This window comes from Ovis aries, chromosome 1 (genome assembly GCF_016772045.2).
Source record: "Ovis aries strain OAR_USU_Benz2616 breed Rambouillet chromosome 1, ARS-UI_Ramb_v3.0, whole genome shotgun sequence".
NCBI classification, from domain to species: Eukaryota; Metazoa; Chordata; class Mammalia; order Artiodactyla; family Bovidae; genus Ovis; species Ovis aries.
The window spans coordinates 256236498-256263380 of NC_056054.1; the positions used below are offsets into that span (position 1 = coordinate 256236498).

At 44.7% G+C, this 26883-nt stretch overlaps 1 protein-coding gene across 1 annotated transcript in view; it reads right to left on the bottom strand.

Annotated features, from left to right (window-relative positions):
• The window catches only part of TF (serotransferrin), an 85525-nt gene extending 61204 nt beyond the window's left edge, over nt 1-24321 (bottom strand). Inside the window, 12 exon segments of the mRNA XM_042236939.2 lie at nt 4475-4630; nt 5957-5995; nt 6586-6676; nt 8994-9145; nt 10516-10693; nt 11385-11563; nt 12051-12106; nt 12880-13027; nt 13907-14083; nt 14810-14918; nt 22176-22345; nt 24236-24321. Of these exon segments, the coding sequence (XP_042092873.1) occupies nt 4475-4630; nt 5957-5995; nt 6586-6676; nt 8994-9145; nt 10516-10693; nt 11385-11563; nt 12051-12106; nt 12880-13027; nt 13907-14083; nt 14810-14918; nt 22176-22345; nt 24236-24278 (1498 nt within the window). The 5' untranslated portion in view covers nt 24279-24321.
• Nucleotides 24322-26883: the final 2562 nt, after the last annotated feature.

Consider the following 26883-nt stretch of genomic DNA (forward strand, 5'->3'; position numbering starts at 1 on the left):
ACTGAAGCGACTTAGCAGCAGCAGCAGGCTCTGAAAGAAAACTTAACTGAGGCTGGAAATGGTAAGTAACCATTACAATTCAGGTGGAGGGGACTCCATCAGCCTCCCAATAGTGTCATTACTCACCTAAAGAGAGATGAGATGGAAATTATGTGAAAGGTGACTGAAGCAGGTGTAAAATTGAAGGTCTCACTCCCTGAGTTGTGCCATTTGTTTTCAGGTGTGTTTTTTTTTCCTCTGATATTTATTAGAAGAGCTTTTATTTACATTTATTTATAAATATTTATATATTTATATTTAAGAGAAGAACTTAGAACTCCAAACCCAAGAAAATTCTGGGGAAATCTCACTCACAGCTCAGTGGCTCTCCCATGGCTGTATAACTGCCAGGAGGCTCAGGAGAGCAGATGTGGTGCCCTTGCTGGTGGGGAACAGAACTCCTGAAGTCGCCCCAGCTACCTTCCTGGCAAACTGATGTCACAGAGCATGTTAGTGCAAAGATGTGATTGCATCTCTGAATCTGAACCTCCTCTCCAATACACACAGGACTTGCCTGGCTCTAACTGTCTTTAGAGGCCTCTCCTTTTAAAGTTGCTACACATATTTGGAGGTGACGGGGGAAAGTACTCAGGAAGTTAAAGTAAATAAGAACCACAAGGAAACATATCCATGGTAAACTTATGCACAGATTTTAGGAGGTAGAACTAAGGCCCCACCTGAAGATATTCAGAGGACACAGAGAACAAACTGATTTCCACCCCTTCAAACGGGCCTAAGAGCTAAATCTGCCAAGATCTTAAAGAGACCTGAGAATCCCTTACACCATATTGCCTAGAAAGCTCCATGGCATGGCTTGTAGCCATCCACCAAATGGCCATTTCCTCTTGTTTCTCTGTAATAAAGATCAAGTTGGGTTTTTTTCTCTTAATTTTTTTCTCCATTAATTTTATATTGAGATATAATTGACGTGTGTGTGTGTTAGTTGCTCAGTTGTGTCCAACTCTTTGCGACCCCTGGACTGCAGTGTGCCAAGCACATTATATTAATTTCAGATGTACAACGTGATTCACTATTGTGACTATATTGTGAAATGATCACCACAATAGGTCTAGTTAATATCTATCAGCATACAGGGTTACATTTCTTTTGCTTTTGGCTAGGACTCTCAAAGTTATGTTGAATAAAAGTGGGAAGAGTAGACATCCTTGTCTTGGGGAATGCTTTTAGTTTTTCATTGTTGAGTATGATGTTAGCTGTACGCTTGTCATATATGGTCTTTATTATGTTGAGGTACGTTCCCTTCATGCCCACTTTCTGGAGACTCTTTGTCTTAAATAGATGATTGTTGTTGTTGTTCATTGTTTGATCGCTCATTTGTGTCCGAATTTTTGCAACCCCATGGACTACAGCACTCCAAGCTTCCCTGTCCTTCACCATCTCCTGGAGCTTACTCAAACTCATGTCCATTGAATCAGTGATGTCATCCAACCATCCCATTCTCTGTCGTCTCCTTTTCCTTTTGCCTTCAGTCTTTCCTAGCATCAGGGTCTTTTTTAAAGAATTGACTCTTCACATCAGGTGCCCGAAGTATTGGAGATTCAGCTTCAGCTTCAACATCGGTCCTTCTAAGGAATATTCAGGACTGATTTCCTTTAGGATTGACTGTTTTGATTCTCCTTGCAGTCCAAGGGGCTCTCAAGAGTGTTTTCCAACACCACATCTCAAAAGCATCAATTCTTCAGTTCAGCCTTCTTTATGGTTCAATTCTCATATCCATACATGACTACTGGAAAAACCATATCTTTGACTATATGAACCCTTATTGGCAAAGTATGTCTCTGCTTTTTAATACACTGTTTAGGTTTGTTATAACTTTTCTTCCAAGGAGCAAGCATCTTTTGATTTTGTGGCTGCAGTCACCATCTGCAGTGATTTTACAGCCCCCGCAAATAAAGTCTTTGAATGTTTCCATTGTTTCCCCATTTATTTGCCATGAAGTGATGGGACTGGATGCCATGATCTTTGTTTTTTGTATGTTGAGCTTTACACCAATGTTTTCACTCTCCCCTTTCACCTTCACCAAGAAGCTCTTTAGTTCCTCTTTGCTTTCTGCCATAAGGGTGGTGTCATCTGTATATCTGAGGTTATTGATATTTCTCCTGGCAATCTGGATTCCAGCTGGTGCTTCATCCAGCCTGGCATTTCCCATGTTGTACTCTGCATATAAGTTAAATAAGCAAGGTGACTATATACAGCCTTGACATACTCCTTTCCCAATTTGGAACCAGTCCATTGTTCCATGTCCAGTTCTAACTGTTGCTTCTTGACCTGCATACAGGTTTTCCAGGAGGCAGGTCAGGTGGTCTGGTATTCCTGTCTCTTTAAGAATTTTCAACAGTTTGTCATGATCCACACAGTTAAAGGCCTTAGCATAGTCTATAAAGCAGAAGTAGATGTTTTTCTGGAATTCTCTTGCTTTTTCTATGGTACAACAGATGTTGGCCATTTGATCTCTGGCTCCTCTGCCTTTTCTAAATCCAGCATGAACATCTGGAAGTTCTTGGTTCATGTACTGCTGAAGCCTCGCTTGGAGAATTTTGACCGTTATCTTGTTAGCATGTGAAATGAGTGCAATTGTGCAGTCGTTTGAACATTCTTTGGCATTGCCTTTCTTTGGAATTGGAATGAAAACTGACCTTTTCCATTCCTGTGGCCACTGCTGAGATTTCCATATTTGCTGGCATATTGAGTGCAGTACTTTAACAGCATCACCTTTTAGGATTTGAAATAGCTCAGATGGAATTCCTTGACCTTCACTGACTTTGTTCATAGTGATGCTTCCTAAGGCCCATTTGACTTCACACTCCAAGATGTTTGGCTTTTGGTGATAGATCACATCATTGTGGTTATTTGGGTCATGTAGATCTTTTTTGTACAGTTCTTCTGTGTGTTCTTGCCACCTCTTCTTAATATCTTCTGCTTCTTTTAGGTCCATACTGTTTCTGTCCTTTATTGTACCCATCTTTGCATGAAATGTTCCCTTAGTGTCTCTAGTTTTCTTGAAGAAATCTTTAGTCTTTCCCATTCTGTTGTTTTCCTCTATTTCTTTGCATTGCTCACTTAGGAAGGCTTTCTTATCTTTCCTTGGTATTCTTTGGAATTTGCATTAAGTTGGGTATATCTTTCCTTTTCTTCTTTGCCTTTTGCTTCTCTTCTTTTCTCAATTATTTGTAAGGCCTCCTCAGACAACCATTTTGCCTTTCTGCATTTATGCATAGATGATGAATTTTATCAAAAGCTTTTTCTGCATCTATTGAGATGCTCATATGATTTTATTACTTAATTTTTTAATATGGTATATCACATTAAAATTTTTTTTCTTGTGATGAGAACTTTTAACAGCTACTCTCCTGGCAACTTTCAAATACACAGTATGGCATTAACTATAGTCACCAGGATATACGTTACATCCCTATGACTTATTTTACAACCAAAGTTCATACCTTTTGACTACCTTCACTCAATTTGCCTATCCCCAACCCCTGCCTCTGGCAACCACCAATGTTCTCTCTGTGTCTGTGAGCTCAGGTTGTTTTGTTTAGATTTCATGTATAAATGAGAGCAAATGGCATTTGTCTTTCTCTACCTGTTTTATTTCACTTATTTCACATAGTATTCTCAAGGTCCACCCATGTTGTTGCAAGTGGCAAGATTTCTTTCCCTCTTATGGCTGAGTGATAGTCTATCTATACATATAAACCACAGTTTCTTTGTTCATTCATTCGTGATGGACACAGGTTCTTCCCATATTATGTGTTGTTATGTAAATAATGCTGCCATGAGCATGTGGGTGCATGTATCTTTTTGAGCTAGCATTTTTGTTTTTTTTTTCTAGTAAATACCCAGAAGTTAAATTGTTGGATCATACAATAATTCTATTTTTAATTTTTGAATAAAAATCTAAATAAAAGATGGCATTTTCCAGCCCCTTTTACAGGTAATTGTGACTATGTGCCTAAGTTAGGGGCAATGAGAAGTTAGCTGCAGTAATTGAGTTAGACCTCCTAATTGGCTCCTTTACCTCCTAACAAGGCTCCTTGTTCCTTAAGGTTGCCTGGATCATGGATGTAATGGCAACTGCGGGTAACCTTGAAGATGGAGGCCTCATGCTAAGAATGGGGAAGCAGGAAGACAGAGAAGCCTGGGTTTCTCATGACAATACCAACATGGACTCCTGTCTCTGGTCTTTTTCATGAGAGATACTAGTAAGCATATGTTCACTTAAGCCATTATGTGCAGCTGAGAAGAGTCATTCTGATCCACCTCCCAGCCCTACCGTTCCTTTTATTTCCTTGAAATTCACTGAACCAGATTGTATTATCATAGAACAAGGGCCTCTTGTACCATACTCCTCTTGCCAATGCACCTCTTTCCACCCAACCCTGACAACAGCACCCTCCCAGAGCTCACTCACCAAATTTACAGTTATTAATCTTGCTGTAGAGCAAACCCATGGGGATGTTCCAGCCAGCAGTTCTGTCTACTGCAGTGTGGCAGGACTTCTTGCCTTTCAGATTGTTCCAGTTGAGATCAGCATCTGATGCTTTAACCACAGCCACAGCAAGATACCCTACAAGAAAGACAGCCCAAAAGGGAGTATTAACCCCTCTGGACCCTCCAGAATGTCTGTCTACAGTCAAACCCAGTCATCATCCTATGGAATAAAAGTATCCCAAATCATTCCTTCTCTCTTTGAAAGGGTCTTCCTAATAACTGAGGTGGAGATTAATCTGAACTTAAAAAAACAAGACAGTAAGAATACTTAATCACTGGAGCAATGGATGATGATGGACAACACTTCCCCAAATGCCTGAAGCTACTGACATAAACTAGCAACTCACCCTCCACTGTGGAATAGCAGAGGAATGGATACTGAAGGGTACATGTAACTCCAACATTCTAAACATTAACAATTTTATTAGAAAAGAGTAGTAAATGTGCAACAAACTGTCGGTTTATTATTCTGGTCAGATGTTTTACGATAAGGAGAACAAAGGTTTGCACCAAAATAAATATGCAAAGTGAAACTATCATAATCAAGTTAGCTGCAATCATTGGCAGTAAAAACATGCTGATCTTTAAAACTGAGAATAGACTAGAAACTCATGATTTCAGTTCTCCAATTTAATTAATTCATGAAATTGTTACCAATAGAAAAGATACAAATCTTTTTGCTCATGGACTAAGAATGGTTCTATTTTTGGCTAAAGAGCTTGCTTCCTAGTATGATGGGGAGAGGCTGGGACGCTGTAACTGGAAAAAGTGATGAGAACAGACTTGTACACTAATGGCTGGAAATGACTTGCAGGGACTTAAGCATGGGACTCAGAGCCCAAATCCTTGATAAGATTTCCTGTCTTGCTCTTGCCACATCTTTCCAGATCCGTCCCAAGCCAGAGTCCTGGGTGAGAGCCAGGTTGGCCTGGGTTTCTAGGCTTAGCCCTGGCTGCGAGGCTGGGCAATTTCATGTCTCTAGACACCTTCCTTTGTGAGCCTCTCCCCTCAGGCCTACGAGGCACATGTCAGCAAGGTTTCTGGGCTGGTGCTAACTCTTGTTTATAACTTTGCAGGCCTCATGCAATGCAAAGCAGTAGTGGGAGGGTCTGTATTCTCTTGTTGGATGTCAGAGTCTAGACAACGTGTAATCTCTCTAAGCTGTTGTTCCTCTATGCGTCCTTAGAAGATGACAAGACATATCTTATAGGATTAAATGAGAATTCCCATGTGTGTGTCGTGGCAAGTGTAATTATCTTGCCAACTATTTTCCTCCCATGGTTCTTTTGATTCTGAAAATTGGTCTCTTATCTACTTTTGATGTGAATTTAAACTTGCCTATGCTTTCCCAAAAGCAATGGGAATTTATCATAAACTCATGAGGTTACCAATACCAACTCACCTTTTTCTGGTGTGTCCTTACAATCTGTACCCTCAGTTTCTGCAGAGGAAAAAACAAAGTCATTAAGCACTCATGTATAGATTGAAAATTGTCTTCCCCATATGCAGCTCAGAATTATAAGAGCCAGGAAAACTATCTACATATTACCAATTCCCAAAAAGTCCAGGCTCTGGATTATGCAAACTCATTTTAGCTCCCTGGCCTCCGGAATTTAGCCCCAAAATTTAAATTTCAAGTTTCCCACTGTATCTATCCTGTGACCAAGCTAACTGTACTTGAATCCCTGCACCAGGGCAACAGGCAAAGTGCAGACTTTGGAAGCAAGATCTGCCAGGAATCCCAGCTGAGAACCTAGCTGTCCTCTGCAGAGGGGTCCCTTTCAGCTAGAACTTCCCAGTGCAGTCTCCAATTCCCTTGTTGGAGTACAGTAGAAGGTATGGTAGAAGATTCTCATCCTTCAAGATAATGGAAGGGACGAGAGATGAGGGAGCCCAGAGCCTAGGAAGTAGGAGGTGCTCAATAAGCAAGAGCTTTATGCTCCCTGTGGCTGAATCAGCCTGTGATTTTGTCTCCTGTCTCAGGTTGTTTTTTTTTAACAGAGGAAATGAACCACTGCCCTTCCCACTTACCGTAGTTCTCTGCCAGGACAGGCACCAGGCCACATTTGCCTGCTATGTAGAGGTAGCCTCCATCCAAGCTCATGGCATCAGCTTCTCCTTTCTGCAAAGACACAACACATCACAGCAGGTAAAAAGAGATCCTCTCCAGTCCCACGTGCCCATCTGGTTGTTCCCTTGAAGCAACCTTGCCAGCACAGGTTTGTGAAGAGACAGAAGGTGCTGGTAATAGACCCTCAAAGGATCAGTCAGGCAGACCTGACATAGAAAATAAAAGGTACTCCCATTGTCACCCAAACCATGGTGGACTGATGATCAGCTCTGGATGATTTGCTTTGTTTCTTCAGGAGCAAAGACCCACAGTCAGTCCCCTTGGCCTCTCATTAGGACACACTGTTCCAGATACACTCACAATACCTTTCTGACACCAAGAATTCTCATTTGTAAGACAAACAAATGGAGTCAGAGACATAGGGCATGGAGTGCCTCGCCCTGAATCTTGACTTCGTTAGCTGAGTGCTATTTCAGTGCTAAAGATCTTATTTTATTTCTGATTTTATTTCAGATCTAAAGATCTTCAATAAAAGATCTTTAATGAATGAGTAAAATAAGCTCAAAGGAGTCAAATAAACTGAACTGCAATGTTGAAGAAGACTCTTGAGAGTCCCTTGGACTGCAAGGAGATCCAACCAGTCCATCCTACAGGAAATCAGTTCTGAATATTCATTAGAAGAACTGAGGCTGAAGCTGAAATTCTGATCCTTTGGCCATCTGATGCGAAGAACTGACTCATTTGAAAAGACCCTGATGCTGGGAAGGATTGGAGGCAGGCGGAGGAGAGGATGACAGAGGATGAGATGGTTGGACTTGATGGACATGAGTTTGAACAAGCTCCGAGGGTTGGTGATAGACTAGGAATTCCACCTGGCATGCTGCAGTCCATGGGGTCTCAAAGAATTGGACACAACTGAGCGACTGAATTGAGCTGAACTGAATAGAGCTAATAAGCCCCAAATTTCAGAGAAGCTTAATTCAATAAGACTGCCAAGCTTCCCATTAGGCCTAGAAATATACTTTTGAGGAATATACCCTAAAGGAACAATCAGATATGTGGGAAACTATTTGGGCAAAATGTGTAAGTAGGCAAAAACATGCATGTATGATTCATAATAGCAATGAGACAGGACCAGACTTAATACTCAATAGCAAGGAAATGGCTCAATAAATTGCAGCATACCCACGCTCTGGAATAACTATCCACATTAGAGCATCATGTTTTCATGGAAACAACCTAAACGTCCATCGACAGACGAATGGATGAAGAAGATGTGGTGCATAAATACAGTGGGATACTACTCAGCTATAAAAGCAGAATGAAACAATGCCATTTGCAGCAACATGGACGGATCGAGACATTATCATACTACGCGAAGTCACTCAGAGAAAGGCAAATACCGTATGATATCACTTATATGTGGAGTCTAAAATATGACACAAATGGATTTATCTGCCAAACAGAGACAGACTCGCAGACATAGAGGGCAGACTTGTGGTTGCCAAGGTAGAGAGGGATGGAGGAGGAATGGACTGGGAGTTTGGGATTAGCGGGTGCAAACTATTATACTTATACATAGACTGGAGAAGCAGCAAGTCCCATTGTATAGCACAGAGAACTGTATTCAGTATCCTATAATAAACCATAATGGAAAAGAAAAATAAAATTTGAATTAAAAAAAAAAGAGAAAAAAAGAAATGAAAGAGATAGTTCCTCATAAACTTGGTCCCCAGACAAACCACTGTAAACAGGATAGTGTATATTCTTTAAAAAATAAAATACATTTTAAAAAGTCATGTTTTCAAAAAGTGATTTTTTTCTTTGGGAACATGGGAGCAAGTCATTCTCTGAAAACAAGAAAAAGGCTCCCTAGATAACCTTAGGGGAGAAAAGGGTAATAAATTTCATGTATGATATGAGCCCAGCTAACAGGATTTTTTCTGATTTATAAGGTTACAGTTACTTTTTATGTATTTTCTTATTTATATCCTTCGGTTTTTCAGCACTTCCAAAAGCAAATGTGGAATGCCCTCGTGAGCAACAAAGCTTTCACAGTAACATGACCTTGTCACACTTGCCATGGGCACACCAGTGGGTCTCAGGCACATTCATGCTGAGGTCCGGCCTCCCTAAGTAGACACAGCTCAGATTGCCCTCCACAGAGTTCTGAGGCTAGGAAGAAACAAGCCCGCAGGAGCCGTTCAGGTTCACAAGCTTAAAGGTTCCGAGGCTCCTGTGGGGCTGGGCTCCCACGGTGCGGGCGAGGCTCCCGGGAGCCCTGCTTTCGTGTACTCCCGGGAGCGATCGCTCAGCCTTGGGGACAGGGCGGCGGCAGCGCTGCCCTGCGGAGGCAGGAGGGACGCACCATGATCTTGGCGATGCATTCTTCAGTGTTCTCTGCCGTCTCACACTCTATTGCTCCGCCACTGAACCCACTCCACTGATCACACTTTGTCCTCTCCTGGTGACCGATTGCACACCACTTCACCTTGCACTCATCCGTTGAGGTGTCTGGAGCTAGGACATAAGCAAGAAAACCAGCGATGAGAAGAGGCTCAGATGTGGCTTGCTGATTTTGCTGCTGTCTTCAGGAAGACTCTGGGATTTTTTTTAGCAATACACAAACAGATTCCATTCAAGGAATTAATTTCTTAGAAATTAAAGGCAATAACAGTCCCTTGGCTGGCTTCTTATCATTTATATTTAACTTAAAATTACTTCTTCTGAGAAGTCCACTCTCCTCCCAACTCCAAGGCACTCTATCACTTCAGGCTGGGGTTATTTTTCCCTCATTTAGAAATAGCACTTAACCATCGGAGCAGATGTATATTTATTCATTGCTTACTGTCTGTTCCCTGCAGGAGAACATAAGCTTGGCCAGGGCAGGGGTCATGCCTGTCTTGTTCTCCATGGCACCCTTAATGCTAGGTTCACGGTCAGTACCATAAATGTTTGCTGAATAAACAAACACCTACCCAGCTTTCAGAGTGGCTCAAGAGGCGTGTCCTCAGGGAGCTTTACCTCAATTCTGGGATCTGTTTGTCTTTGTTTTTGCACTCTTGTGGAGCCGTGATATTTTTTTCTGGAGTTTTGTTTTCTTTCTGCTGAGGAAATCTCTCATTTCAATTGAACATTCAGTGGAGTGACTATTCCTTCAACATTTGTCTTCCCCACTGGTCTGAAAGTTCTATGACAACAGACTCTAATACATCTTTGCCTCACCATTATCTGCCCAGCATGTTACACAGTTTATAGCTGTTAATAGTAGATGGTCAATACATGTCTGTTGAATAAATGAGTGTTCAAACACATCTCTAATGACCCAAGGAGATTCAGGAGAAAGACTGACCCGTCTAAAGCTCCAGCTTCACTATGGCACATGGTTATCACAGCACTGGCCGCAGATGTGCTTATTCGTAGCAGTTTCATTCTATTTGACTTACTTCGTACCAGGCTAATTGGCTTCATGAAGTGGGTAGGGGAGCCCTGACTTATACAAGGGAAGCAATACTGGCATCAATACAAATTTTCTTCTTTTTGGGTGGGGGGCCTGCCTTGTGGCTTGTGGGATCTTCATTCCCCGACCAGGAATCGAGCTTGGGCTCTCTGTAGTGAAAGCAGAGAGTCTTAACTACTTGATCTCCAGAGAGTTTCCAATACGAATCATTTTAAGTGTGAATTTCCTTTAATGTCCTTTGGTGATGCTCAGGTCCATCTCATGATGGCCAAAGTCATTTAGCATCCATCTAACACTGGGCTGGACAGGCAGGGCAGAGGAAGGATTGTTGGGACAGGTGTTCAGTACCTGGAAAGACTCTACTCTCCAATCCCCACCCTCACCAGATTTCCAGACTCCTAGAGCCACATGGTCCTTTCCAAATACTTACGTTTACTTTCTCTTAGATTCTGAAGAGCAGTGACATATTCATATCCCAAGTACAGCTCGAAATCCATCTTAGAAGGAATCTTTAAAAACCCATCAGCAGAGTCCTTAAACAGCAGGTCCTTCCCATGAGGGGATTGGAAGAGCTGGAAATTGTCTGGTTTATCTTTGCCAAAATGTTCCTGTTTGTAGTAAAACACAGGTCTGAATGGCTACAGCAACAAAGGATGCTGCAAAATGGGCCCAAAGAAAGATTAAAACTGAAATTTTCAAGATGCCAGGAGAGAGGGCAGTCAGACCTGCTCTTTCCCACCCAGCACCTTCTCCATTCACAGCCCTTTTGGGCCGTGTAACAAATACCTGATACCCTGAACTTTTTTCTATGCCTGTCTCCCTGGTTGGATGATAGCTCACTGGGTGTAAGAAACTCAACTTCAGAGGCTGTGGGGTTGCCTTGATGGACAGATGGGAGGGCTGGACAAGAGAAACTGGCTCGAGTCTGGCGTTCTGCTACTCTGGGAAAGGAAGGCTGGCTGTGCATGCAACTCCCTTTCTGTTAGGCTGAGGGACCTTGGAAAAGAGACCATTTCCTTTCCAATGGGAGAGAAAGGAAAGAGAGCAAGAAGGAGCAGCTTCATATCACTGACCCAGAATGTAAGGGTCTGGCAGAAGACAATGCAGGACTAGGCTATGTGCGACTCCAAGAGGGCTTTACTGGGTGGGTGTCTTCATGCACGTGGGCGTTGTGTGTGGCGTGGTCCCTGCTATGTCCTGAACACAGAATGACTTCCACAGTGGCTGAGAGGGAGTGAAGGAAACACCCAGATCCAAGCAGGGACCGCTAAGCAGGAGAGAGGATAGGGGATTTGATACCTGGGCGTGGTTGAGAAGTTCCCAGATCACATCCTCCTTGCCGCCTACAGTTCGAGCCACAACCGCATGGGAAGGGACTTTTGCCAAGTGGCACCCATGGTAATCATCTACAGACTTCCGGGTGTTGTCCCCGCAGAGCAGCTCATAGTCTTTCCTGTCGTCTGGGTTAGGCAGGTTGTCTGGGGAGGGAAGCCCATATGAGTCGATGGCAGGTGTCCCCTCCTCTCCCTTGCAACCTCACTGAATCAAGAACTGTGTGAGCTGAGAATCCAAGAGCAAACAGTGAAGGCCAGAAGGAAACTGACTTGCTCACGATCCCATAGCCAGTTACAGGTCGAGAAGCTTCTGATGCCCAGTGCAGGGGTGACTGCCCACATCCCATAGGAAATTTCATCTCGGCAGGCCGACTACAGGCCAGGGTCAGCCAGACCTGCTCCTGATCCTTTGCTACTGCAACACTGGCCTGGTATTCAGTAAGCTGAATGGTAGGATGAGGCCCAGGAGTCCAGGTGGGGACCCTATGGGCACACACCTCCTCACAGGTGAACATCCCAGCAGTGAGAAAGGAGGAACACATTATGCTCACGTCTGACACCTGAGCATGAAGACAAAGAAAAGGAAGGCCCTCTGCTTGAAGGGTCCACAGATTCTTCTCCTATCACCCACCGAATACTGTTGAGTGCTTGACAAAGGCCACGTCCCCACTGCCCTCCGCCAGACACCTGTGGAGAGGAGACACATTAGGGAGTTCTTGCAGGGCAGGCCCTTCTCCTCAGGCTCCAGTGTCTGACCACACCATCCAGCCTTGGGACAAGGATAGGGCCTGGGGGAGGCCTCTGTGGAGACCCACAGCTGAGGAAGCACCACGGGGGAGCTGATCCCCAGGGCACCATGGAGATGTGGGGTGAGTTCACAGAAGCTGGAGGGCTATCACCATGTGCCCCAAAGCATCAAAAAGGTATTGAAGATACTTTAATAGTGAAAAGTGCTTTCAAACTTCTGGTGAAGGATAAAGGCATAATGTTTCCTAAGGGACTCTTTGCTGGCTCTAAAACTTTAGGGTATAACCAAGCGAGAAGAGGGAGCAAGAAATCAGCCATGAGCTGCCTGTACAGGAACAGAGAGAGGAGGCAGGAGAGAGGCCAGGGCACTGAGCAGCTGACACAGATGCCACGGAGAGCAGAGGGCCGTCATCACAGAGCACCCTGGGTGCCAGGGCAGTGCCTGTCACTTCCGGTTCTGCGTAGCCCAGTGAGAAACTCTGGGGAGACAGAAAGGGTCCCAGGAGGGGACTTCCTTGTCAACGTCACATGAAGAGAGTATGCACTGGCCTGGCCTGGAGAGTCCCAGCTGTGTCACTGAGTTCCTGGGAGGGGATTAGGTACCCTGGATGCCCCTTTGCAGGCTGGGCTCTGCTACAGGTCAGGGAAGCCCCCCAACCTGAAGACACTGGACACTTAGGAGCCGGGATGGAGAAGCAGCCAGTCTCACTCACTTAAAGGCCCCTGCGTAGCCGAAGTATGGTTCGTGGTTGGAGCAGGCACACTTGTCTGTCCCTTTCCCCGCACATAGTTGACACAGTTTGGGAAATGATGACTGATCTGCACAGGGGACACAGCTGGCAGAGAAGAAGCTGGCCGCAGCTGCTCAACACAGAGACACAGAAAAACAGGGCATGAGCCAGCCTGGCCAGAGGCAACTACAGCTCCCAGTCCAGGCTCACAAGAGAGATCCAAACAAAACCAGCACCCCCACAGTTACAGCTTGCCTTTATGAATGTGTGTTTGCACTCAGTCGTGTCCAACTCTTTACAATCCCATGGACTGTAACCCACCAGGCTCCTCTCTTCATGGGATTTCCCAGGCAAGAGTAGTGGAATGGGTTGCCATGTCCTCCAGGGGATCTTCCCGACCCAGGGATTCAACCCATGTCTCTTGAGTCTCCTGCATTAGCAGGCAGGTTCTTTACCGCTAGGGCCACCTGAGAAGCCTCTCTTCAAGACTAAAGGGTTTCAAAAAGGGACACATTTAACCCCTTCCCTCCTACCTCCTCCCCAAGAACCAGACTGGCATAGGCCTATGTGTCCCATTGAATTTGGCCTCCAAGACCAGATGGAGGACCCACTCAGAGAGGTGTAGGCCAAGTTCATAGCCAGCAGATGGCCATTAGGAAAGCTCCAGAAGAATGGGGAAGTCATCAGCCATGACATGAAAGCACCCCAGGGAAGTGGACAAAAGGGCCCAGGAGCCTTGGCCCTGAATGAAGCCCTCTGTTCCCTTCCGCCAGTTCCACAGGACAGCCTCTGGTGGGGTATCAGGGGCTTCGAGGTAAAAAGGACTCTTGACAGCCCCCATTAGCTGCTAATGCAGCAGATTTGCCCGTTTAAAGCAGGTTGATCTCCCTCCTCCACTCCCAGAGCCATCACACGTCATCACCTGACCATGTCTGAGCGGTGCCAGTGTGGCCCGTGTGGGCATCTGAAGAGATTCCTGCTGAGGGCGCTCACCCTCCTGCCCACTTACCTCTCTGAATGGATTCCTGTGGATCAGGCAATTCCTTATAAAGTCTTCCCATGGGGATGTTCCACCCAGCGGACCTGCCGAGGCCTGTGTGGCAGGACTTCTTGCCTTTGAGCTCATTCAGATTGAAGTCAGTGCCCTTCTTCACCACCGCCACAGCATAATAGTGAGTCTGCGGGTCTACGAAGGGACAGTGTGAATGAAAGACTCTCAAACCGCCCACCAGAGAAGTATTGTTCATTACTACTGGGCTCCTAAGCAGGGAAGGGGTACCCAGAGGTAACATTAATGATGGATTGGGTCCTAAAGAGGACCGGAAAAAGCCTTCCTAGGCTTACAGGGGAAAGGACGGACCACAGAGAGACGTTTGTAATAATCCTCCAGGCACACCCAGGAGCAAGGAAGCTATGTGCACGCGTGCTCCAATGCCCTTGCCTACCCTGGCCTTGCAGGGAGTGTCTGCCTGTACCCTGGAAACTGGAACTGTGGCAACAAATTCCTAACTTTCTCTAAGTATTTTTGCTCCTCACACAGACCCAGGAACAGTTGAGTTGCTCTCAGATGAGATCCAAGGCTGTGGGGGCTCCAGGTACATGCTCCTGTGTGGTCTCTCCCCTGCATGTGGTTCTTGGAGAATTCCTCTTTATTCTAAACCCCAGTGGTTCAGTTCATTGCACACAGCCTGCCTAGGAGGTCAGTGTCATGCGCACCAGTCCTCAACCAGCCCAAAGCTCCCAGAGACCTTGAGTTGTATCTATGACAGGGCCCCTCATTCCCCTCACTCCCCAGTGGGGAAAGCTCATAAGTAGTTAACCTCTATTACCTGCCTGAATGAGACAAGACCCAGTATCTACCAGGAGAGAACAAGGGCTACAGATTACTTTTTGGGTCCGAGGGAGAGCTTACTATCTTTTGTCCCATGGAACTCTGCCACTACAGGCTTCAGGTTGTTGGGCTTCAGGCCTGCCTCATACACCAAACCTCCATCCAACGTCACAGCATCTGCTTCGTTATTCTGAAAGAGAACAAACCAGAGTTCAGTGAAGCCCTTACTTCCAAGAAAGGCCCACCTATACTTGGGTGTGTGGAAGTGACTGGTAGTGCTTCTCAGATCTGAGGCCAGACGAACCCTCAGCTTGCCCAGACCTCATGTAACACCACGGGCTTTAGTTAACTCAGCTTCCCTGGTGAGGGGTTTTGGCCACCATTTTCCTTGTTCCTGCAGAGATGGAATGAATCATTTTTCTCTTTTCCCTGGGGAGGAGTCTAGCTACTGGCCCAGAAAACTATTGTGATTTGCAAAGTTGACCTAACTTACAGAGGCTTTGCCAACCGGCCTCTTGGGGGAAAGTTCCAACAAGAGACTGGGTGCACAGTCCATTCACTACAGGCTCTGAAGGAGCTGCAGTCAAGGACTGCAGTCTCTCTGCCTAGCCATGCTTTACACATATTTATATTTCAAGTTCAGGTCCAACCTCTTTATCTTGGGCCTTCGGCTGAGATTGTCCTCAGATGTCTTTGTGGAGAACTCTCAGTGGGGAGGAGGAGACTTGAAGACATCCTTCTCCACTGCAATTCAGTACTCAGTGCATTTCCTTCCTGTCCTGGATCCACATAACCACAGGAGTCTTTTGTTTAGGGACTGGAGCTTTCTCTGGCTTTAACTTCATGCTTATACTCTAAACCGACTGCTTAATGCTCATTATGAGCATTAATGAGTGTTTAGTTCCATTATGGCTGACGGTTCATTTAATCAACTACTCAGACATCATTGTCCAACTCAGCTCCATCTTACACATGAAAAAATAGAGGCAGAGAAAGTTTAAATCACCTCCCCAGCCCACATAAATAGTAAGTCATATAGCTGGGATTTGAATCCACGCAGTGTGGGTTTATTTCTTCCATTACACTGTTACTTTCTGGGTTTTGTTTTGCTTTGTTTTGTTTTTAGTTTTTGCTTTTACTAATTCTCTTCTTTAAACCAACATTTCATTTGAAGTATTATAAATACCTTCCCACTAGGTCTAGAATTTATTTTCTCTCGAAATGAGATGCACCACCTTTATATAGACACTTCGTAACATATTTTTATTGCTTTTCTTCTTGCTTCAAACATCTTTAATCAAAATGACTTTTCTTGAATCCCTTGCTAGTACTCCATAAATAAATAGTTCTTATGAATTAAATTACAAAGGAGAAACTATAACTCCACAATCTGCATCATGTTATAGGTAAATAACAAGAAAATAGTATTTACAAATGAAATAGAATAATAATGTAAGCCAAAATATATATTTGTCTAGCTGAAACTTTTCTTTCAATGGTTGGAGTTCTTTTTGTTGTTTTATTGTAATAAGATAATGTAACATAAAGTTTATCATTTAACCATTTTTACATGTACATTTCAGTGCCATGTATGGCAACTGAACATGCCTGTATGGCAACATGCATGTTGGTGAAAGACTCTTTTATTTCACAACTAGACTCCTTATATGAAGCAATCTTTATGGCTTTCTTGGTATCCCAAAGGTAGGTGAAACCTCCAGAGACTTTCCTCACCCACCCCACCCACCACAGAATAAAAATAAATGAGTAAAAAACAGAGCTTTTCTTAAAGCAGTGAGGTTGGGGCTTTCTTGGCTCAGACACCAGTATCTTGGGCAGGAATCACTGGGGCCTCAGGGGCTCAGAAATCAAGAAGCCAAGGTCTAACTCATGTGGCCCTAACTCCACGAGGGCCACAGGGATTCTGAAGGGAACCTGAACCCCCAGGAAGGTGGAGGATTAAAATCAAGCATGACTTCCCAAGTGCAGATAACCAAATGAAGAAGAAGGGAAGCCACGATGCATGGGCATCGACAGGGGCAGCAGACTTAGGCCCTCAAGGACTGCGGAGTTTGGAATGGCCAGAAGCAATGGAGAAGAGCTATATATGGGCTTTATGCACAAAGTGAAGGCCATAATCACAGAGAGAAGCACAGAAAAGGAGATTACCAGGAATAAAAAGAAAAATTAACTCGTATTTCTAGAAGCAAAAAGTGTAATCATTGAAATGTGAAAAGTGAATGAATAGGCAACTGATAAGACAGATTAAAATTGAGAATTAGGGAACTGAAAGTTATATCTGAATAATTCATCCTGGATGAATTTGATGCCCATCTGTACCAAAAAGAGGTGCAGAGACAGAAGCTATGAAAGAGGGATCAAAAGATATGGAAGCTAGATTAAAGAAAGCCTGACATGTGTCTTCTTGGAATTTTAGAATTAAAAAAAGAAAGAAACAGAAGGAAGGCAGCACTTTTTCCAGACCTCCTGAAAAGCATGATTCCACAGATCCAACATACTCTAAGCAAGGTAAGCACCAAGATCCCCACAACTGGAAACATCATGGCGAATCTAGGCAACATCATCAACCAAGGGCACGAGGTTACCAGTGAGATGACTAAAGGACCAACAGGATGATACCGGACTTCTCAGTGACTACAGTGGAAGTCAGGAAACAGTGGAAATATTTTTAAATAGTGTAAAAGCATCAAACTAAAACTACACATTCAGCAAAATTACCATTCAAGAATAAAGGGGAGACCAGCATTTGCAGAGAAAACAAGCAAGCAACGGACAGAGTTCAATACCAAGAAATTGACTCTAAAGTATCCCCAAAAGAACACATTTCAAAAGCAAACATCCCAGAAGGATGGTTGGAAACATAAGAAGGAATACTAGCAAGCTCCCTGGTGGTCTGGTGGTTAGGATTTGGCCCTTTCACCGCCATGGCCTGAACTCCATCTCTGGTTTTGTAGTTGTTTTCATTGCTGAATCATGTTTGACTCTTTTCGACCCCATGAACTGTAGCCTGCCAGGCTCCTCTGTACATGGAATTTTCCAGGAAAGAATACTGGAATGGATTGCTATTTCCTTCTCCAGGGGATCTTCCCCACTCAGAGAACAAACTCGCATCTCCTAAATTGGCAGGCAGATTCTTTACCACTGAGCCACCAGGGAAGCCCCAATCCCTGGTTGGGGAACTGAGATCCCACAAGTCACACACCATGGCCAAAATTTTTCTTAAAGCTTAAAAAAAAAAGAGGAAGAAATGGTAAATGGATTAAATGGCAAAAATGCAGATAAATCCAAATTTCTCTCTCTCTGTGTCTTCCTCTATCTGAACTTTTGGGCACATATACAAACTTACACTGATGATGCTGTGAAAGGGTTGCACTCAATATGCCAGCAAATTTGGAAAATTCAGCAGTGGCCACAGGACTGGAAAAGGTCAGCTTTCACTCCAGTCCCAAAGAAAGGCAATGCCAAAGAATGTTCAAACTACTGCACAATTGCACTCATCTCACACGCTAGTAAACTAATGCTCAAAATTCACCAAGGCAGGCTTCAACAGTACGTGAACCATGAACTTCCAGATGTTCAAGCTGGATTTAGGAAAGGCAGAGGAACCAGAGATCAAATTGTCAACATCTGTTGGATCATCAAAAAAGCAAGAGAGTTCCAGAAAAACTTCTATTTCTGGTTTATTGACTATGCCAAAGCCTTTGTGTGTGGATCACAACAAACTGTGGAAAATTCTGAAAGAGATGGGAATACCTGACCACCTGATCTGCCTCTTGAGAAACCTGTATGCAGGTCAGGAAGCAACAGTCAGAACAGGACATGGAACAACAGACTGGTTCCAAATCAGGAAAGGAGTATGTCAAGGCTGTATATTGTCATCCTGATTATTTAACTTATATGCAGAGTACATCATGAGAAACGCTGGGCTGGAAGAGGCACAAGCTGGAATCAAGATTGCTAGCAGAAATATCAATCACCTCAGATATGCAGATGACACCACCTTTATGGCAGAAAGTGAAGAGGAGCTAAAAAGCCTCTTGATGAAAGTGAAAGAGGAGAGTGAAAAAGTTGGCTTAAAGCTCAACATTCAGAAAACGAAGATCATGGCATCCAGTCCCATCACTCCATGGCAAATAGATGGGAAACAGTGGAAACAGTGTCAGACTTTATGTTTTGGGGCTTCCAAGTCACTGCAGATGGTGAGTGCAGCCATGAAATTAAAAGACGCTTACTCCTTGGAGGGAAAGTTATGACCAACATAGACAGCATGTTAAAAAGTAGAGACATTACTTTGCTAACAAAGGTCCGTCTAGTCAAGGCTATGGTTTTTCTAGTGGTCATGTATGGATGTGAGAGTTGGACTATAAAGAAAACTGAGCACTGAAGAATTGATGCTTTTGAACTGTGGTGTTGGAGAAGACTCTTGAGAGTGCCTTGGACTGCAAGGAGATCCAACCAGTCCATCCTAAAGATCAGTCCTGAGTGTTCACTGGGAGGACTGATGTTGAAGCTGAAACTCCAATACTTTGGCCACCTGATGTGAAGAACTGACTCCTTGGAAAAGACCCTGATGCTGGGAGAGACTGAAGGCGAGAAGAGAAGGGGATGACAGAGGGTGAGATGGCTGGATGGCATCACTGACTCAATGGACATGCATTTGGGTAAACTCCGGGAGTTGATGATGGACAGGGATGTCTGGCATGCTGCACTCCATGGGGTCGGAAAGAGTCAGACACGACTGAGTGACTGAACTGAACTGAACAAACTTATACATGTATACACACACATACTTAGTTATATAATATGTATGTATACTGTCACGAAATACATGAAGTATCTACATTCCAGGGTTAGTTAAGAAAAGACAGACATAAAATATCAATATAGTCCAGAGTTCTCTTTCTGTTTCAGAAAGAGGTGGGGGGGGTGGTTAAGATTATTTTACTGTTAACACTTTGTTAAGCTAAAATTATACAGTAAAAATTTAAGGGAAGTCATTAAAGAATATCAACAAATTGTTTAAATTTACTTCCAACGGGGGAAAGATGGAATAAAGGGAACACAATCCAAATGAACACACACATATGCAAACTCAATTTTTAAAAATAAGAAATCTGAGGGAAAGGAGGACTATGAGAAATCAAAAAGTAATATGGCAGAAATAAGTACAAATTTATCATTAATGAAAGCAAGAATTTATTAATGGTTTAAATTTACCACAGAAAATAAATGAGATTACCAGATTTAATTAATAAACAAAATCCCCAGCAATATACCATTTTCATAAGACACACCTGAAGGATAATCACACAGGAAGTTGAAAATAAAGGAATGGAAAGAGACATAGAAGGACAATCCTAGTTAAAAGAAAGTTAATGTAGTATGTTAATATCAGAGAAATAAACTTTAGTTAAAAAGCACTGCCAGAGACAGTGATTAATTTGTAATGATAAAATATCAAAATCACCAAGAATTATATGAATTATTCTTTCATATTTGGCTGGTGACAGTGGAAATTTGAATAACCACATTGTATTTGCTTAAAAACCCAAATACACTTGGCAGTGTTTTTGAAGTCAAATACTCACACATTCCATGGCACAGAAAATCTGTTTGTACATATATATTACAGAGAAACTAGTAATACTTGTGTACCAGGAGATCTGTATAAAAATATTCCTCTAACCCTGATTAGAATAACAGAAAACAGAAAACAATTCAAATGCGTAATGACCAGAAAAGAAAAAATAAATTGTGGTATACTAACACAATGGACTTTTGCAGAGCTCTGAAAATGAATGAACAATAGCTGTATTCAACAACATGGGTGAAATCCTAGTATAACGTTGAGGAGGAAAAAGCAAGTATGAGAAGACAACACATAGTAATGACATGTTTATAAAATATTTTAAGAAGAAATACTATGCAATCATCCATATATACCTATGAAAGTGAAAGTGAAGTCACTCAGTCGTGTCCAACTCTTTGCAACCCCGTGGACTGTAGCCTACCAGGCTCCTCCGTCCATGGGATTCTCCAGGCAAGAATACTGGAGTGGGTTGCTATTTCCTTCTCCAGGGGATCTTCCCAACCCAGGGATTGAACCAGGGTCTCCCACATTGGAGAAAGACGCTTTAACCTCAGAGCTACCAGGGAAGCCCAATATATACCTATACAAGTCTTTAAATAAAAAGCAAGAAAGTTTTGGGATTCTGTTTGCTCTGGATAGGGAAACACATGGATAGTTCTAAGCAGGGTTAGAGGGTGCCCCAAGTGATGAAGTTCCTGTAGAATCCATGCTGCCACACAGTAGCCCTAGAACTCAGCTACTGGCAGTGGTGAAGTTTTAAGAAACTCTGGTAGGTTTGTAGATAGTATTGTTTCATATTATTAACGTATTTTAACACAAAGAGGGGTATGCATATACCAAATCTGAAAGTGAGTCATAAATCAAGAGTTATAATTAACTCTGGATGGTAACTGGATGGTGACTGAGGTTCAGTACACACACACACAACAGACTAGTTATTCATACCAAAGCACTGATTTCTTCAGTTAATCACGCTCCATCTGACCGAGTCTACATCTGCCCCTCACTCCTTCCAGTCTCCTGCTTGCTCTGCTCCAGTCACCCTAGCTTCCCTACAGAAAATCAAACAAGCCCCACTCTCCCCTGTCTCAGGCCCTTTGCACATGCTATGGTTCACTGCCCGACATACTCAACCTGTAGCTTTTGGCAGGCTCACCCATACTTATCCCTGGGGTCTCAGAGTCACTGCTCCCTTTCAGGGAGATTATCATTGTCACCCAGACCAGAGCAAGTTTCCTCTGGAAGTTCTGTTTCTTTTCCTCCATTGTACATCACACAATTTGAAATTTCATGTCTACTTGTTTGCATGTTTTTCTTCTCTCCTGACTGGACTGTAAGCTACTCAAGAATCAGGACCATGTGTGCTTAAAGTCACCACTGCAGCCCCATTGCCCAGCACAGGGTCTGACCCAAGTTCAGATGAGCAGGAACAATGCTGAACAAGTATTTTGGAAAACCTAGAACAAAAGGATCAGCTATCATCTCCAACCATGACAATGTATTCCTCTTCCTTGTGCGTATCATTCGTCTACTTCTTGTGATGCATCAAGAACCCCCAAAATAGTGTTACATGGTCATTTTGACAGCATGCATTTCTTCTCTGAGTTCAGAGAACTTAGTGGGTCAAAAACAGTCCTCTTTTAGAGTATGTTATATGTTGCATTAAGCCATTAAAGATGACTGCTTCTATTTTCAGGTCTAAAATGATTTTACTAGCACTAGGGGCTGACTGTTTCACACATCAGTCTCCTACCTGTGAGTACAGAATCATTTCAAATGACAGGGAAGAGAAAGTATGGATTTTCTTCCACTCTCTTTTAGGTGGCAGTGACTTACCGAAATAGCCTTGATGCAATCCATGTGTGAGGTTTTCTTCACACAGGAGACAAAAGGACCATTCTCAAAGATACGAAGCATATTTTCACGAAAACTGGCACACTTATTAGCCTCATGAGTTGAAATGGTGCACCATCTCACAGTTTTCTCGGGGTCCGCCAGACACAGCCCTAGGGGAGAGAGGCCACAGGTCCCTGTGTCAGTGGGAAGGACAGCAGCAGCCTCTGGAGGGTCATGGAGGCCACTTCCTCTCCATTCTCTGCTCTTCACCCCACTCCTGTCCATGAACAACAAGGGCAGAGGTTCCACTGCTTTCTGAGTCTGGGGACAAGTGACGGGTATTCAAATGGCCTCTTAGTTTCCCACTGACCAGCATGTGCTGATCAGAGGGATGCTGGCTTGATTGTTAGCTCTCAGTTGGCGACAACAACCTGTTCCTCTGTGTTCTCTGAGCCTCCTTCGTTCACCTCATGACATGTGGCCTGCCACGGAATACAAACTTCCACATCCACAGGGGATTTTTAGTTACATCAAGCTGTTGGTTCAATGCTATAACTCTGGGAAGCCAGCAGGGTAGGAATTACATTTTCTCCTAATTAGTATCTTTCAGAGACTGATGCTTTACCCACGGTTACCTAGCCTCTTAATAGCTGAGTGGTCTAGAAATCAGGTCTCCAGACTTTGGTCTCTGCCCAGGTGACAAAAAAAGATAACATTCTGAGTTGTTTTCCATCCGCTTGGCCAGAAGAAAGGGGTAAATGATTGATGAGATGCTCATCTATCATCCTCCGTTCTAGGAAAAACTAGAAACTCCACATAGTCAATATTTCTCTGTTTCCAATGACCCCTCCTTCAATTTCCACAATTAAGCCTTTGGACTGTCATTAGCAGAAGCTAAAGCCAGCCTTGTCTGTGAAAATCAATCCCCATGGTTGCAGATGTGTTGTCTCCATGATATGAGTATTTGGCACTCTCGCCAAAGCCCTCTGTCACCTCCACTCTGTGGACCAACAACACAGGGCTGACTCAAAGCTGATAAATATCTATGATGCACAAAGCAGGAGATGGGGAGGGAATGGTTCTCCAGGATAGAAAAAGAGTGGACCACAGGAAATTTACTCCTCCAATCACCCTTAACCCCATCTCCACCTGCGGGGTATCGAACCAGGCAACAAGGGGTCAGTGGCAGACTTCCCCAAACCCACTCCTCCAGACCCTCACCAAACCACCCCTCCTGAGGCCCCAAAGACAGACATTTGTCCTCAGTCATGCATTTCCCTTCCACAGCCTTGTGAGATCCTCTGAGGTTGGGAGGGGGAAGGGTAAAGGTAAGTGAGGTGGGTGGAGTCTCAAGGGCTAACTTTTTTCAAGAGAATCAAGTAACTTAACACAGAAGGCTCCAAAGGTAAGATAAAGGCACCACGAGTGGCTAGCAGAAGTCAGAGGACAAAGGGGGCCCAACAGCGACAGGCAGATCTGTGCAGCAAGGTGCCCTCCACCAGTGCCTGGATCTGTGGCCTTACTTACTTCCATGGGACCTTTCCAGGCCAAGCGGCACCACCCTTCAAAGTCTGGCTTCAAATCCCATGCTCAGAACCCTTCATTAGTGTCTGTCTCATTAGTGTGGCACGGTCAGCACCAAGGGCACTCATGGGACATCGGAGTGTCAGTGGAGGCGGGACCAGCTGTGGGAAGGCCTTGATGGCCATCCTAAGCAGTTTGGACTTATCTGAGGCCGCAACAAAGGGATTTGATAAACCGGGACGGGAGCGCTCTAATTTCCTGTATTCCGCTACCACAAGATTTACTGGATACGAGGGGAAACCCAGGAGAGAGTGAAAATGTGGCAGAGGCACCAGCAGGACCAGAAGGTGCGCGCAGGCGCAGAGCTGTCCCTGAGGCAGTGCGGAAGCAGGTGCAAGGGTGCGGCGGGGAGAAGCGAAGGAAAGGTCCCAGGCTTCCAGCTCCAGCGCGGAGCCCAGGCAGGGTGTAGAGGGCTCCGAAATGCAGGGGGGGCCACGGCCGGCGACATTGAGGGCCTTCCCAGCGGCCACACTCACCCAGAACCGCGCAGGTTAACAGAGCGCGGACAGCGGGCCTCATCCTCCCCGCGTGGAGTGCAGAGCACAGACCGAAAGGCTTCTGCGTCGCCTCCCTGCTCCCCGCGCCCCTATATCTCCCGCGGGGCTGGCCGAGCACAATCCTTGACCCCTTGTGTTTGCGCAGCCCGCTTGCCCAATTTCCCCTCAGCCCTCCCCCTTCATTCCTTGCCGAGGCTGATCACATCATTTCCTGACCTCTGGAACAGACCCGTGGGTGGAATCCAACAAAAAAGTGCTGATTGGAAGGGAATGAAAGAAAAATCAACCCGTTGTTAATCTGTGCTTGCTCTGTACCAGGAGCAGAGCTGCAGCCGGCTGGTGTGGGGGGTGGCTCTGCTTCTGAATCCGGGGGAGCCAGAGCTGGTCCTGAATCAACCTCTATGCTCATTCCATAAAAGAGGGAAGCCGACTACCCCAAAGGCAGACTAGAATAGGAGGAAGACAGATAGAGACCTTCCTGGGAGAGTGTGTGAGAGAAGAATAAGCTGATCACAAGTCAAAGACAACAGGCTCATCCTTTTTCACTTGTTTCCAGGTGTATCCAGAAACCCTGCTCCTGTTTGGGCCCTTAAAACCCCAAGGAAGAGTTTTCATCCCTGGGTACCCTCCTGAGCACAGGATCCTAGACAGGTAACCTTCCTTGCCTTCATGCAGACTGCTGAGCACCTTGACTAGGGACAGAGTCACAGGGGAGACAACATCTCTCCCACAAGAAGCTGTGCAGGCGTGTGGTTGAGACTCTGTGACACTCAGGACAAGAGACTCATGAACACAAAGAAAGGGATCCAGGAGAGGATGTGGCCTGATCTCAGTGCCCTGTTTCATCCCTAGCTCCCTCCGAAAAAGTGGTCTCCAAACCATTTTGATCACCCATCCTTATCAGGAAAAATAGTGAAGCTGTACATTCCATATATATACTTAAAACTAACATCATGTTTATTTCAATCATGAAAGGAATAGAAAAAATTTGAACTATGGGAAAGATGAAACATTCATTTAAAAATGTCTATTTGCCTTATATACAATGAAAAATATCTCAAAGCAAAATATACACTTAGGGGGAGAGCAAGGTTCCTGATATTAGTTGTAAATCCATATTCCATGGGGTCATTAAGATAATTTCAGGGTTTTCTTAAGTTACTTAAGAAAGCTGCTTATCCAACTTGATCAGATGGTCATTGTTATTGATTTTATTTACACTAACTTACACCAGGCCTAGCAGATATGTCAGTAGTGCCATTTTAACCCACTTATGTTTTTGGTTTCAGAATCATCTTCTAGTTTCTTTGTGGAAATCTTTCTAAGGCACTTGTGCATCTTATGAGATCTGATGAGTTAAATCATATTACTTCATCTGTACGTCCATTTTACTGGGCATATGCAAACCGCAAAATGTGGAGTCACAAAAATCAAAAGTAAAGAACAGGTCAGGGAATCACAACCTTCCAGCATTCCCGTCCCCACCTCACTCTTTGTGAGACTTTGCACTTCTTTCCTCAGGACACCTCAAAGGCGCTCAATGCTGTGCGTCTGTCTGGCCTGCACTCCAGATGGGAGCTAGTGCTAATCCTCATGTGAAGCAGGAGTGAATATTAACTTATTTATCTTTTGCAGGAGGTGTAAATATTACCTGAAGCTAAGATGAATTCCCAACACCTCAGTAGATTGTCTGATGTGCAAGGGGTCACACACACCCCAGTACAGAGAGCACTGCATTAGCAGGAACTTTCTGTTTATAGTGGGGACAGAAGACAAGCCCAGCTCTCCAAATCTCTGCTGCTCTTCTTCTGCCCCTGCCCTCAGGGTGGGAGGGCCTCTGCTCCAGCCTTGGGAAAGCCAGCATCTTACCAGGAGAGGTGTGTTTCTGCTGCCCCCTGCATCAGGCATTAGGGGGTGGTCTGGCTTCATGCGGACACCTTGAGGTACAGAGAGAAAGATGGAGGGAGAGAGTCAAGGGCAGGGGTGGCTGGGTGAGACTCTGCAAGTCAGGGTGCCCCTCTCAGCTCACGCCTTCTACAGGTCCTGCAGTGAGCTTGCAGAGTCTGCCCAGAAGCAGAAAGGAGAGCTGTCAAATGTTGAGCTGCTTCACAAACTCAGGGGAGCTCGGTGGAGGAGAGACGGACCATGATCCCCCCCTTGGGCCCCTTCTACACTTACAAGTGAGCCTTTCCTGATTCAGTTCCTCTGGGAACAGCCCCACCGCCTAGCCTGAGCCCCTCAGAGGGAGCATTCTGGCCAGGCAGAGTTGTCTTCAGGCCAGCCAAGCCCATGCCTTGCCTCAGTGGAGCCCTCAGAATCTGAGCCTCAGACATTCAGCCCCATGGAATCTGAAGAAGGGCCAGATAAGACACAGAGAACAGGATCACATGTCCTTTTCTCACGTGGGCCTCGGTTCTTGCTCAAGTGGACAGGATAGAGGCCTGTGTCTGTCACTTCTAGGAGGCAAGGGGTGAAGCTGCCTGTGATGGTCCGTGTGTGTGACCCTGGTGGTATGGCCGTGCCCACATCTATAATGTGTAAGGGGGTGTGTGGAAGTGAGAGGTTAAAGAGTCAGTGTTTTGTGTCCTTGGTGGCCCATGACACTTGTTCCTGTCCCATGACACTTG